Source organism: Leucoraja erinacea, chromosome 23 (genome assembly GCF_028641065.1).
Source record: "Leucoraja erinacea ecotype New England chromosome 23, Leri_hhj_1, whole genome shotgun sequence".
NCBI classification, from domain to species: domain Eukaryota; kingdom Metazoa; phylum Chordata; class Chondrichthyes; order Rajiformes; family Rajidae; genus Leucoraja; species Leucoraja erinaceus.
The window spans coordinates 6625162-6638922 of NC_073399.1; the positions used below are offsets into that span (position 1 = coordinate 6625162).

General features: G+C 45.5%; 1 protein-coding gene across 1 annotated transcript in view; it reads right to left on the reverse strand.

Annotated features, from left to right (window-relative positions):
- The window catches only part of LOC129708216 (glucagon-like peptide 2 receptor), a 105395-nt gene that overhangs the window by 18470 nt on the left and 73164 nt on the right, over positions 1 to 13761 (reverse strand). Inside the window, exons 5-8 of the mRNA XM_055653839.1 lie at positions 12633 to 12739; positions 11367 to 11518; positions 9128 to 9289; positions 1118 to 1178 (exon numbers count right to left, since the gene is read on the reverse strand). Coding sequence (XP_055509814.1) covers positions 1118 to 1178; positions 9128 to 9289; positions 11367 to 11518; positions 12633 to 12739 — 482 coding nt within the window. The remainder of the gene's footprint in view (positions 1 to 1117; positions 1179 to 9127; positions 9290 to 11366; positions 11519 to 12632; positions 12740 to 13761) is intronic.

Below are 13761 nucleotides of genomic sequence, written 5' to 3' on the forward strand. Positions count from 1 at the left end.
AACCTGTCCTATCCATGTACCTGTCTAACTGTTTCTTCAACATCACTTAAAACATCTCTTCCCAAACATCCTTGTGGGAATAGTTTTACCAGAAGGACTACAGTGGCAGCTCAACATTCTCATCTCAAGCAGAATTAAAGTCAGGCACTACTTGCTGTCCGAGCTCACGTTGCCCAGGACCTGAAAATGAATTAAAAATTAACTGCTCTCTTTATTGTCTTTATGTTTCTTAATCTGAAGAATATTGATGGCTAAAAGTCATTGTGTAAGTCAGTAGAAAGATTGAAAAGGGTAAAAGTGAATACTTTGTAATCCAGATATTATTGAATGATTTCTCAGTAAAAAGACCCTAAAAGGGAAAAAGGATTGGAGGAAATGAGGATAAATGCTGAAGATTCATAAATACATGTGATAAAGGCAGAGTTAGGTTAATCGGCCCATCATCTAATCCACCATTCAATCATGGCTGATCTATCTTTCCCTCTTAATCCCATTCTCCTGCCTTCTCCATATAACCTCTGACACCTGTACTAATCAAAAATCTATCTACCTTTGCCTTAAAAATATCAATTGACTTGGCCCCCACATCTTTCCACAGATTCACCACCCTCTGACTAAAGAAATTCCTCCTCATCTCCTTCCTAAGGGAACGTGCTTTTATTCTGAGGCTATGGCCTCTGGACTTAGACTCCTCCACTAGTGGAAACATCCTCTCCACATCCGCTCATTATAGGAGGAGGATGAAGGACTGTGAAAATAATGAGACAACTGTGTGATGTATTTTGGTCCCGGCACAATGAGAAAGTGAGTTGAGGGAATTGTTGCGAGACAAATCATTTCTAATTAGATGTATCTGTGGACTTAGCTAGAACAGGACTGAAAACTGCAGTAAACCTTGACTTGAGGATAACATAGGATTTCAAATGAGAATAATATTTATGAAGTAATAGAGGCAGCAAAGGAGAAAATGACATGAGGTGAAGGAGAACTCATCAAGTATAATGAACTTTCTCTTGAATACTGTCCAGAAATGTGATGTTAGAAAGCTTGAGTATCTTTCAAGGGCTTATAATATTAATGTAATCCAGCTATTAATTATTTTTCTGGAAGTTCTTACCATTCATTTTCATAGATAATCTTTGAAATTGTCCAAGGTATAACAAACAATAGTGGGAACACTGAAAGACAAAAAATATAAACAGTATGTTTGCTTCACACCAGGGTTATTTATCGAGTTACATTAAGACCATTCAGCTGGAAAGCAACAGAAGCCAAAGTTGATTATTTTCTGCAGCAGATACATCAAGGTTTGTGTGAGACTCTAGAGCTATAGCGAAAGCCTTCTGATGCTTTCGTCGATGTGGTGGACGAGCAGAAACCCCCTCGCATATTGTCACTTACCAGGTTGTCACGTGAACCTAAGGGTAAGTGGGGCTAGCCTCTCACCACAGGTTGTACAGGGTCTTGGTGAGACCACACCTGGAGTATTGCGTACAGTTTTGGTCTCCAAATCTGAGGAAGGACATTATTGCCATAGAGGGAGTGTAGAGACGGTTCACCAGACTGATTCCTGGGATGTCAGGACTGTCTTATGAAGATAGACTGGATAGACTTGGTTTATACTCTCTAGAATTTAGGAGATTGAGAGGGGATCTTATAGAAACTTACAAAATTCTTAAGGGGTTGGACAGGCTAGATGCAGGAAGATTGTTCCCGATGTTAGGGAAGTCCAGGACAAGGGGTCACAGCTTAAGGATAAGGGGGAAATCCTTTAAAACCGAGATGAGAAGAACTTTTTTCACACAGAGAGTGGTGACTCTCTGGAACTCTCTGCCACAGAGGGTAGTTGAGGCCAGTTCATTGGCTATATTTAAGAGGGAGTTAGATGTGGCCCTTGTGGCTAAGGGGATCAGGGGTATGGAGAGAAGGCAGGTACGGGATACTGAGTTGGATGATCAGCCATGATATTGAATGGCGGTGCAGGCTCGAAGGGCCAAATGGCCTACTCCTGCACCTAATTTCTATGTTTCTATGTTTCTATGTTTGCAAGCTTGTACTGCCCCACCATGAACAAGCTACAGACAGACACTCATGGGCAAGCATAGATTCATAACGCTCCATACACCACAGAGGGCAACTCGCACAATTAACATGAAGAGAGAAAATGTTGGAAAACCTGGCAGGTCAGGCAGCATCTGTGGAGAGTGAAACCTTTTAGTTTTAGTGATACAGAGCGGAAACAGGCCCTTCGGCCCACCGGGTCTGCACCGACCAGCGATCCCTGCACATTAACACTATCCTACATACACTAGGGGACAAGATACACTAAGCCAATTAACCTACAATCCTGTATGCCTTTAGAGTATGGAAGAAAACCAAAGATTTTGGAGAAAACCCATGCAGTCACGGGGAGAACGTACAAACTCCGTACAGACAGCACCCGTAGTCGGGATCAAACCCGGGTCTCTGGCACTGCAAGCACTGTAAGGTAGCAACTCTACCACTGTGCCACCGTTGACTTTTTGGGTCTGTAACACTTCAGCAGAACTGAAGAAGAGAGATGCAAATTAGTCTGCAGTCAGAGAAAGGTGCGGAAGGGGATGTGTGGTACAAAGGCAATGGCTTTGATAGGATTCATCAAATGGCCTAATGGGTGTAATTACTAGCACAATATGCTTCTTGAGTTGTGCAATGAGTGGTCAATGATAAGGTGGTGGGTGGGAGCTGTTCAGCAGGCCAGATTGGTATGAGTAGGATAAGAAATATGAAAAATGCTGAAAAATATGCAAGATTAGGAAAAGAGGAGATGCAACGAGACCTGGGTGTGCGTGTACATCAGTCACTGAAAGTAAGCATAAAAGGTACAGCAGGCAGTGAAGACAGCTAATGTCATGTTGGCCTTCATTGCAAGAGGAACTGAGTATAGGAGCAAGGAGGTTCTATTGCAGTTGTACACGGCCCTGGTGAGACTGCACCCAAAGTATTGTGTGCAATTGTGGTCTCCTAATTTGAGGAAGGACATTATTGCTATTGGGGCAGTGCAGCGTAGATTCACCAGGTTAATTCCGGGGATGGCGGGACTGACATATGATGAAAGAATGGGTCGACTGGGCTTGTATGTACTGGATTTTAGAAGGGTGAGAGGGGACCTTATAGAAACATATACAATTCTTAAAGGGTTGGACAGGCCAGATGCTGGAAAAAATGTTCGCAATGTTGGGGGAGTCCAGAACCAGGGGTCACAGTTTAAGAATAAGGGGCAGGCCATTTAGGACTGAGTTGAGGAGAAAAAAAAATCACCCAGATAGTTGTGAATCTGTGGAATTCTCTGCCACAGATGGCTGCGGAGGCCAATTCACTGGATGTTTTCAAGAGAGAGTTAAGGGCATGTCTCCACTTTTCGGCGACTGCCGGCATCATTGATTGATGTATCAGGTCACCGAAAAATATGTGGCGTGATATTTTCAAGTGTCGCGACATTGTTTTTTTTCACCGCTGGATTTTGAAATATTCAAAATCTTTTGGCGACCCTGATACATCAGTCAATGACGCCAGCATTCGCCGAAAAGTGGGACAGCCCCTTTAGATTTAGCTCTTAGGGCTAATGGAATCAAGGGATATGGGGAAAAACCAGGAATGGCGTACGGATTTTAGATGGTAGACAAAAGTGCTGGAGTAACTCAGCGGGTGCAGCAGCATCTATGGAGCTAAGGAAATAGGTAACGTTTCGGGCCGAAACCCTTCCGGGTTTCGGCCCGAAACGTTGCCTATTTCCAGAAGGGTTTCGTCCCGAAACGTTGCCCATTTCCTTCGCTCCATAGATGCTGCTGCACCCGCTGAGTTTCTCCAGCACTTTTGTCTACCTTCGATTTTCCAGCATCTGTAGTTCCTTCTTAAATACTGATTTTAGATGATCAGCCATGATCATATTGAATGGCGGTGCTGGCTTGAGGGGCCGAATGGCCTACTCCTGCACCTATTTTTCTATGGTTCTATGTTTCGATGTCAGGAAGCATCTGCGGAAAGAAAAATAATTAACGGCTCAGATGAGGGACCATTCATTGAATTTGAGAATAAAGCAGTCGAGATCACAGCAAAATGTGGTGAGACCACGGACATTTCACTGATGGGGTGTAGACGGTGGATGTGATAAGAATGAGTTCCTCTCGCCGTGCAATTTGTTACTGATGTGCTTGTGACAAGCTGCTGCTCACTCAGTAACCAGACTATATATAGAGGGGAAAAGGATGGCAGGACAGAAATGATTCATATATGGACAGGAAGCAAGATCACATTATCTAAAGTTAAATAATACATTATTATGCCAGGATGGCTGCAGCAACCCTGACAGAAGATGAAATGCTACTTTGGGTCTTGCATACAGTAACAGGGCAGAAGGCCACAAAGTCACAAAGAGGAGGGAGATGATAAACTAAAGTTTTAGGCAACCAGAAGCCCCGTGTTATTCCTTATTATTTATTTTGATTTTCACACAATTGACACACACACTTCCCTTGTACACCACAGAATGTTCCGTCAGGATGCTGTTGCTGCCACCATGGTTTTGCTTCCAATTCTTAATGTATTACCAGATTGCCTTGTGTGGTTGTAAATGGTGTGCGGCACTCCATTCACTAACTGGGCAGGGGTAGCGTGTGTTACACAAAAAAGCTGGAGAAACTCAGCGGGTGCAGCAGCATCTATGGAGCGAAGGAAATAGGCAACGTTTCGGGCCGAAATCCTTCTTCAGACGGGGGGTAGCGTGTGGTCTGGTCTGAGTCTCTGAACTTGTATTAAGCAGATCTCTGCTTAGGACAATGATGAATGACATTTTAGTTGTCCTCTATCTCTACAGTAGCTTCCGCCAGCAGCTACTATATCTACAATAGCCTGTTCCAGCAGCTATTGTATTTACAGTAGCCTGTTCCAGTAGCCAATCTATCTCTGCAGTAGCCTGTTTCAGCAACACCTGCTTGGAACCTTAATGGCCCCTTGTACTGAAATGCTCACTAAAACCCAGTAGGGCAGTGGATTCCTACGTCTGTATTCTCATTAACTAATTTTGCACATGGTAACGCAGTCCAAACAATGCATCAAGCATTTCATTATGCATCTGTGTTCACATGTGCAGTCCTCAGTTATGGTGCCATGTCATAGAAGGGAGTTGCACTGGTGCAGTGGTGCAGTGGCGCAGTAGCACAGTGGTGCAGTGGTGCGCAGTGATGCACAGTGGCGCAGTGATGCAGTGGCGCAGTGGTACAGTGGCGCAGTGATGCAGTGGTACAGTGGCGCAGTGGCGCAGTGGCGCAGTGCAGTGGCGCAGTGATGCAGTGGCACAGTGGCGCAGTGGCGCAGTGGTGCAGTGGCACAGTGGCGCAGTGGCGCAGTGGCGCAGTGGCGCAGTGGCGCAGTGGCGCAGTGGCGCAGTGGCGCAGTGGTGCAGTGGCGTGGTGCAGTGGCACGCAGTGGCGCAGTGATGCAGTGGCGCAGTGATGCAGTGGTGCAGTGGCAGTGGTGCAGTGGTGCAGTGATGCAGTGGCGCAGTGGTGCAGTGGCGCAGTGGCGCAGTGGCGCAGTGGTGCAGTGGCGCAGTGATGCAGTGGCGCAGTGATGCAGTGATGCAGTGGCACAGTGGCAGTGGCAGTGGCGCAGTGGCGCAGTGGCGCAGTGGCACAGTGGTGCAGTGGTGCAGTGGCGCAGTGGTGCAGTGGTGGTGCAGTGGTGCAGTGGTGCAGCGGTGCAGTGGTGCAGTGGTACAGTGGTGCAGCGGCGCAGTGGTGCAGTGGTACAGTGGCGCAGTGGTGCAGTGGCACAGTGGCGCAGTGGCGCAGTGGCGCAGTGGTGCAGTGGCGCAGTGGCGCAGTGGCACAGTGGTGCAGTGGTGCAGTGGCACAGTGGTGCAGCGGTGCAGTGGCACAGTGGTGGTGCAGCTAGTAGTGCCGCTGGCTCACAGTGCCAGACCCCTGGGATCAGTCCTGATTTTGGCTGCTGTCTCTCCAGAGTTCCCAAATTCTCCCTGTGACCGTGTAGATTTTCTCCTGTTGCTCCGCTTTCCTCCCACATTGCAAAGACTTAATTAGCCGCTGTTAGTTGCTCGTGAATGTTGTTTCTGTAAATGGTAGAATCTATGGGGTTTATGTGAATGTAGGTAAATTAAAAAGGGGGTTGGTGTAAATGGGTGCCCAATGGCCTTCATCAGCCAGAAGGTGATGAATCTGTGGAATTCATGGCCACAGATGGCTGTGGAGGCCAATAGACACTTTTAAGGCGGAGACTGACAGATTTTTGATTGGTAGGGTGTCAGTGGTTAAGGGGAGAAGGCAGGAGAATGGTGTTGGGAGGGAAAGATAGATCTGTCATGAATGAATGGTGGAGTAGACTTGAGGGCCTCTAGTCTAATTCCAGCTCACCAGCACAAACACGACCCCATATCTGCAATGAACTCCCATGGCTAGGCTGTTCAAACTAATGCCTCCCAGAATCTGAGTTAGTGCTTAGTGATATCAGGTGCATCGATGTAGTGTCCTCAACCTCCACCTCTCTGTGTAGAACAGAATGGGATTGTGTGTGTGAGGGTATGCATCAGTATGAGCATGTGTTTAGAGGCCAGAGAGATTCATGAATCTGCATACAGTATAGTGAGACAGGTGCCTGTGTGGTAACTGCGCTCAGAATAGTGGGGGTTTTGTGCTGGCATGCTGTGTTGAAGGCAGCATGTCAACTACAATCCAAATGTTAATGTTTCTTGCCAGGCTGGGGAATCTCTGGTGGCAATACCGCCAGCTGTGTGCAGCAGGGTACATCAGATGCCACCTTCAGTCACCATGTCAGCTGTGGGTGGGCTCCAGGTGTTACTGCTACACAAACCTCTCTCCTCCTCTCAACATCATTCACAGGATTATATCATTACCAGAGAAATAAAGATTGAGGCAGTATAGTAAAGATGAGGAAAGTGAAGGCTTCATATAGAATAAATGCGATTGGGAAACAGGCAAATGCGTAAAACCGCTTTTGCTTACTTTGCTACACCCAATAGTAAGTGTCAAATTTACAATGTTTAAGAACCTTCTCATGCAATCAAAACAAAGCCAGGCCAGATTTCAGTCTGACAAGAACCAGATCGGAGTCCCTGTCTACTCCGACACTAAATCAGGAAAGAGCTCCACGTATATAGGCCTGGACAAGAAAGGACACAGAGTAACCCGGTGGGTCAGGCAGCATCTCTGGGGAACATGAATAGGCGATGTTGTGGGTTTGGACCCTTCTTCAGTCTGATTATAATTGGGGGCAGTGGGGGGGGGGTGGGGGTGGGGGTGGGGGGGGAGTGGGGGGAGAAAGCTGGAAGAGAGATCCAGGACGGAATATGAGGTGCTGTTCCTCCATTGCGTGTGGCCTCACTCTGACAATGGAAGAGGTCCAGGACAGAAAGGTCAGTATGGGAACGGGAAGAGGAGCTAAATTGGTCGCCAACCGGGAGATCCAATAGGCCTTGGTGGACCAACGGCAAGTATTTGGCAAAATAGTCGCCTAGTCTGCGCTTGGGCTTGCCGATGTAAAAAAGGCCACATCAGGAACCCTGAATGCAGTCGATGATGTTAGAGGAGGTGTGTGTAATCTGTCTCGCATGGAAGGACTGTTGAGGTGGCTGGATGGATGAGAGCAAGGAGGTATAGGGATAGGTGTTGAATCTCCTGTGTTGGCAAGGGGAAGTACCTGGAGAGGGAGTGGTTCAGGTGGGAGGAGATGAGTGAACCAAGGTTTGGGGAGTGTAGCATCACTAACCCCACCTTACTGTATGATTCATACTAACACCCACTTCCTACACTGGTCAATCTTGGAAGCGGTAACGGTGAAGTAACAACTAACACCCTGCTGTACTGCTATAAAATTGGTACTGATTAAAGATGATCTTGAACTCCAGATTGTACAGTTTGCTTACTTACAGGGAGGAAGCAGTCTGTGCAGCAAGCAGAAAGTGGTGGGGATGGAAATAGTGACTGGTGCTGGGATCACGTTGAATGAGACGGAAATGTCAGAGAATAGTGTGTTGGATGCAGAGACTGGTGGGGTGAAAGTTAAGGAATCAGGGGAACTCTATCCTTGTTCTATCAAAGGGGCAGGAGGAGCGGGATGGGGATATCGAGGTATCAAATACAAGTAAAAAATGAATTGTTACTGCCTTTATAGATAAATAAAGTATTTTTGACCAAGGTAGATTCACTTAGTTTAGTTTGGAGATTCAGTGTGGAAACAGACCCCCCCCCCCCCCCCCCCCCCCCCCCCCCGGTTCACTGTCCCCATGCCGATCAACGATCACCCCTACACTAGTTCCATCCTACACACTAGGGGCAATTTACAAACCAAAATAACCTAAAGACCTGCAAGTCTTTGGAACGTGGAAGGAAAACGTTGAGCACTTGAAGAAAACCCATGCGGTCACAGGGAGAATGTACAAACTCTGTACAGATAGTAGCACCCATAGTCAGGATTGAACCTATGTTGTTGGGGCTGAAAGGCAGCATCTTTACCGCTGCCCCACAGCCCTGTCCACTGTTCTATTAGAGGGCACATTGCACACTATGGTCTCACAAATATAGACGATTAAAGGAACAGAATCTGTTTTAATGTTGTTGCTTGAGGAACATAGGAGAACATCAGGGAGAATGTGCCTGCGCTTCTTCGGAACAATACCATGTCATATTACACGTCCATCATCGAGGTTCTTAGTTGCAGGAGGGTAACCATGCTAATATCTCCATGCTGCTGCTCTGCACCAATACCACAGTGCCATATAATCCAAGCATTGCAATGGGGCTTAATTCTGATTCACAAACCAAAGAATGACCACTGAGCTTCGTAGATGAGGTGTCCATATAGGTTGCATAGTCCCCATTATGTGTAAATGTTTACCTTAACAAGAAGTTATTCTTGTGTCTATCTTTGGTGAAAACCAGCATCTGCAGTTCCTTCCTACACAAGAGGTTATTGAACTGTATAAACAGAAGCCAAGGAAAGTGTCATTTCCTTTGACCCTGAATGAAAAGACTGCAGGTGACTACAGTGGGAGAAACAAGTTTAGTTAGCGAGGAGGACACATGCAATTCAGTTTTCAACGTGCTTCACTTACCCCATCCTACAAGGACATATTGCTTTAACAATCTTTTCTCTGATAAGACGGCCAGGACTATCAGTTTATGAAGATAAATTCCTTCAACTAAAAGCCAAAAGAAGGTTGCTCCAACGAAATAGTGCATGAAGACCTGAGCCACCTTGCATCCATTAGACGCCTGCAAAAGAGAAAGTATTACAGTCACTGACAACTGTTGCAATGAAACCTTAACATGGGCTGCAAGAAACTCGGTGATGTTTGGTACTCATGAATCTATGCAAAAACTGTATGCAATTTTCAAATGGGCTTATTATCAACATGATCTTATAGAGGTGTATAAAATCACGAGAGGAATAGATTGGGTAGATGCACAGAGTCTCTTGCCCAGAGGAGATGGATTGAGAACCAGCGAACATAGGTTTGGGTGAAGGGGAAAGATTTGATAGGAATCTGAGAGGTAACTTTTACACACAAAGGGTGGTGGGTGTATGGAATGAGCTGTCGGATGAGGGAGTTGAGGCAGGTTGAGGAGGTACTATTTAAAACACAGTTAAACAGGCACATGGATAGGACAGGTTTGGAGGGTTAAGAACCAAATGCTGGCTAGTGGGATGAGCTCAGATGGGATACAAGATATACATCTTGATCGGTGTGGGCAAGTTGGGCCGAAGGGCCTGTTTCCACACTGTATGACTCTATGATTATTTGCTTACTACTACATTGAGAAGAGCCTGCATCTTAATACTGCAGAGAATATATTGTTTGGTTTATTTTATGAAATGTGGATGACTGGGCAAGACCCAGAATTAAAGCTTGAAAAGAGGTTACTATCGGCCAAGAACAAATGAGGAGGATGGAGTTGGGGTGGGAGTTGGGGTCTCTACCCCGTCCCCCTCCCTCTCCCTCTCTACCCCTCACCCTCCTCCTCCCTATCTACTCCCTCCCTCTCCCTCTCTACACCACACCCCCTCCCTCTCTGCACCCTCCCTCTTTGCACCCTCCCTCTCTGCCCCCCTCGCTCTCTGCCTCCCCCTTCCACTCTAACCCCCTCCCCCTTTACTCCCTTCCCTTCCCCCTCGCCCTCCCTCTCTGGCCCCCCCCTCCCCCTCCCTCTCTGCCCCCCCCCCCCCCCTCTCTGCCCCCCCCCCCGCTCTCTCTGCCTCCCCCTTCCACTCTAACCCCTCCCCCTTTACTCCCTTCCCCCCCCCCATCCTCTCTACCCCCCCCCCCCCCTCCCTCCTCCCCTCTTTCCCTCCCCCCCTCTCTGCCCCCCCCCCCCTCCCCTCTCCCCCCCCCCCCCTCTCCCCCCTGCCCCCTCTTGCCCCCTCCCCCTCCCTCTCTGCCCTCTCCCCCTCCCCCTCTCCCTCTCTTGAGAGCGGTGAGCATTGGAACCTATGGGTGAGTGGGGAAGTATTGCGTTCGGGAACCAGCCCTCCCCTGTGATGCAGCGCTCCCCCCCCCCCCCCCCCCCCCCCCCCCCCCCCCCCCCCCGCCTTGTGGGGCAGGACCCAATGGGTCCCACTTGGTCTAGTGTATTTTAAAAACTTTGATGAGTGAAGGAAAGAAGGTGCCAAAAAACAAATAGCTTTAATGGACTGGAGATTTTTGAGGCAGTGTGGTATATTTGAAGAAGGGTTTCGGCCCGAAACGCCGCCTATTTCCTTCGCTCCTTAGATGCTGCTGCACCCGCCGAGTTTCTCCAGCATTTTTGTGTACCTTTGGCATATTTGAAGTGTTTATTGCTGGACAGGGATTAACAATAGTAAAATATCAGTTGCTATATCAGACCGTCTAAAGAAGGGTCTTGACCCGAAACGTCACCTATTCCTTCTCTCCATTCCTTCACTCCAGAGATGCTGCCTGTCCCGTTGAGTTACTCCTGCATTTTGTGTCGATCTTAGATTTAAACCACCATCTGCAGTTCTTTCCTACACAAATATTAGTTGTTTATAGCTATCAAATTGATAGTGGCGTATAGAATCCTCTGCATCACTGATTATTCTATTAAGATCAATTGTAAATCAAGAGGCATTTTTCAGTTGTCGACTTATGCCTCTAAAAAGATTATTTCATTTAGAATATTGAACAACCATGTACCGAATAGCAATTATATAAACTGTAAAAGGGGAGAAAGAGTTATTGATGGAGAGATGGTAGGCTAAAGGACAGGAAATTTGCAATGTTATTGTCTAGAATCGTTTAAAACTCAGTCTCAGAAGACAGTGCATATAAGTGGTTATTTATCATTTACCTCATTCTGAAAAAAACGATTTCCAACCTATTTCATCATCTGGACGTTTTGAGTAAGTGTTTTTCAGAAAAATATCTTTTACAAGAACTGCCAGAGCTCTCAGGATAAAGGAAGCAAATAAATTGACGTGAATGTAATTTCGAGTGCAATGCAGCTTCCTACAAACAGAAGGAACAGTAACACAAATTAACCATTTATCCATGATATCTAAACTGGATACATCTATTTCTGCACAGTCATTGAATAAAGCATCTTCTTAGAAATGTAATTATTCATGTGTTCTAGCATTTGCACATGTGCCCCAACAGATTCATTAACAGAGATACATTGAGGGACCATGTCATTGATTGCTACTCCATCCAGCAGAGACTAGAGTATAGGCTGAGCAGGTGTGCTGTTATATTTTCACATGAAAATGCTTGAACGGAGAATTTTGAGCAATTTTGTGGCATGCTGGCACAAAGGTAGAGTAGCTGCCTTACAGACTACAGAAAAAATGGATAAATATTTGAACTAGCGGAAGTTAAATAAATGGTGAAAATGCAACACTATATGTTCAGATTTGTATTGCTATGCATGAATAAATATACAGGGCAAATGGGTTGAGTTTGTAGTATGTAAGAAATAATTTTGGGACTCAAGCATGTCATGGTTAAACACCAGAATCAAGATTTCCAGATTTATAGATTTTTAAAAAAAATGTTTTTTCTTTTTTCTCTTTTTTGTTTTTATGGATTTATTGACATTTGATCTGTTCAATTAAGTTAATCAATCTCTGTAAAGCACTTTGGTTCAAATACTGGTTTTGTTGAAAAGTGCTATATAAATAAAGATTATTATTATTATTATTATTATTTATTGCCATAAATAGCATAATTTACACCCTAAGATGTATATTTCTTTTACCGTAGAATTTACTGTAGTTTAAAATATCATTGAAGGTTATGGCTTTGTGCCATCTCTTCATCCTCTTGTTTTCCATCACTGTTCTCATGTCAATGGCATTGTCATGATGGATGCAATGAATGTTTATATCTTTTCACAACACATCATTTGAGCAGAATTGATATTAAACATGTCATTCAGTTAGATGTACGAGCAGGATTTTTATAAACCGGCTGGAGCTAGGGATATCATTTGCGCCATGCTATTGTATCAAGGTAGATTTGCCACACATTATAAAACAAACAAAAAATAAATGGCAGCATTAAGCTATATTATCCCAAGCACATTCTTCAAGTGTTTAACAAGTAATATAAATGGAGAACCTACCGAAGCCACAACAGTATCAATATGGCCAACGAAAGTGAGGACAAGGAGATTGAGTAACCCACAGTGTAGATCAGTTGCAGGATTTTCAATAACCCATGCTGATTATTCTACAAAGAAAAGATACGATCAATACATGTTTGTTGAAAGTATTTGGATTGTTTCTCTGGTGATGGGAATAATTGGGAATGTATTTCCAGCTTTGTCTTTTGATACTTGTATCGAGTAATCTGTAAAAGGCTCACGTTCAAAGTTTTATCTCATCTTGAGATATGAGCATTGCCAGCAAAATAGTCACTTATTACCCAAAGCAGTAGAAATAGTTGGTGAACAATCTTACACAATCAAAATAAGAGCACATCTATAATGATGTTAAATGGAGAGTTCAGAAATTTGGCCAGGCGATAACATACAAATGGTCCAAGTAAGGATACTATGTAAGGCTCAGGAGAACTTGAATGTGTTGGGGGTTACACAAAAAAGCTGGAGAAACTCAGCGGGTGCAGCAGCATCTATGGAGCGAAGGAAATAGGCAACGTTTCGGGCCGAAACCCGAATGTGTTGAGCTTCCTTTGCACATTCTGCCAACATCTTTCTCGGTACTAGAGTTCTCAAGTTTAGAGAGTCACAAGGCAAGTTGCTCTTCAATAAAGTCCCACCTTGACTCGTTCTATGCATTCATGTGGCTAGTCCAATTTCTTTCCGCTAATCCTAATCCTCTAAGCCTAACCTGGAGCACGGGAGGCTAAGGGGTGGCGCTAACCAGCGACCCCCACACATCAACACCTTCCAACAGACCCAGTAGGGAAATTTTTGTTTGCATTTACCAAGCCAAACCTGTACGTCTTTGGAGTGTGGGAGGAAACCAAAGTGAGAAACCCCACATAGGTCACGGGGAGAACGTACAAACTCCGTACAGACAGCACCCATTGTCAGGATCGAACCCGGGTCTCCGGCGCTGCATTCACTGTAAGGCAGCAACTCTATCATTGCTCCACCGTGTTATGGTCCTGTTCCTAATCAGTAATCAGTAAGTTTCACGGCAGAAAGTGTAGATACACACAACTCCAACACCATCTCTAACTTTGCCAACAATGTCAGTGTCATTAGGATGCCAGAATGCAAAAGGGAG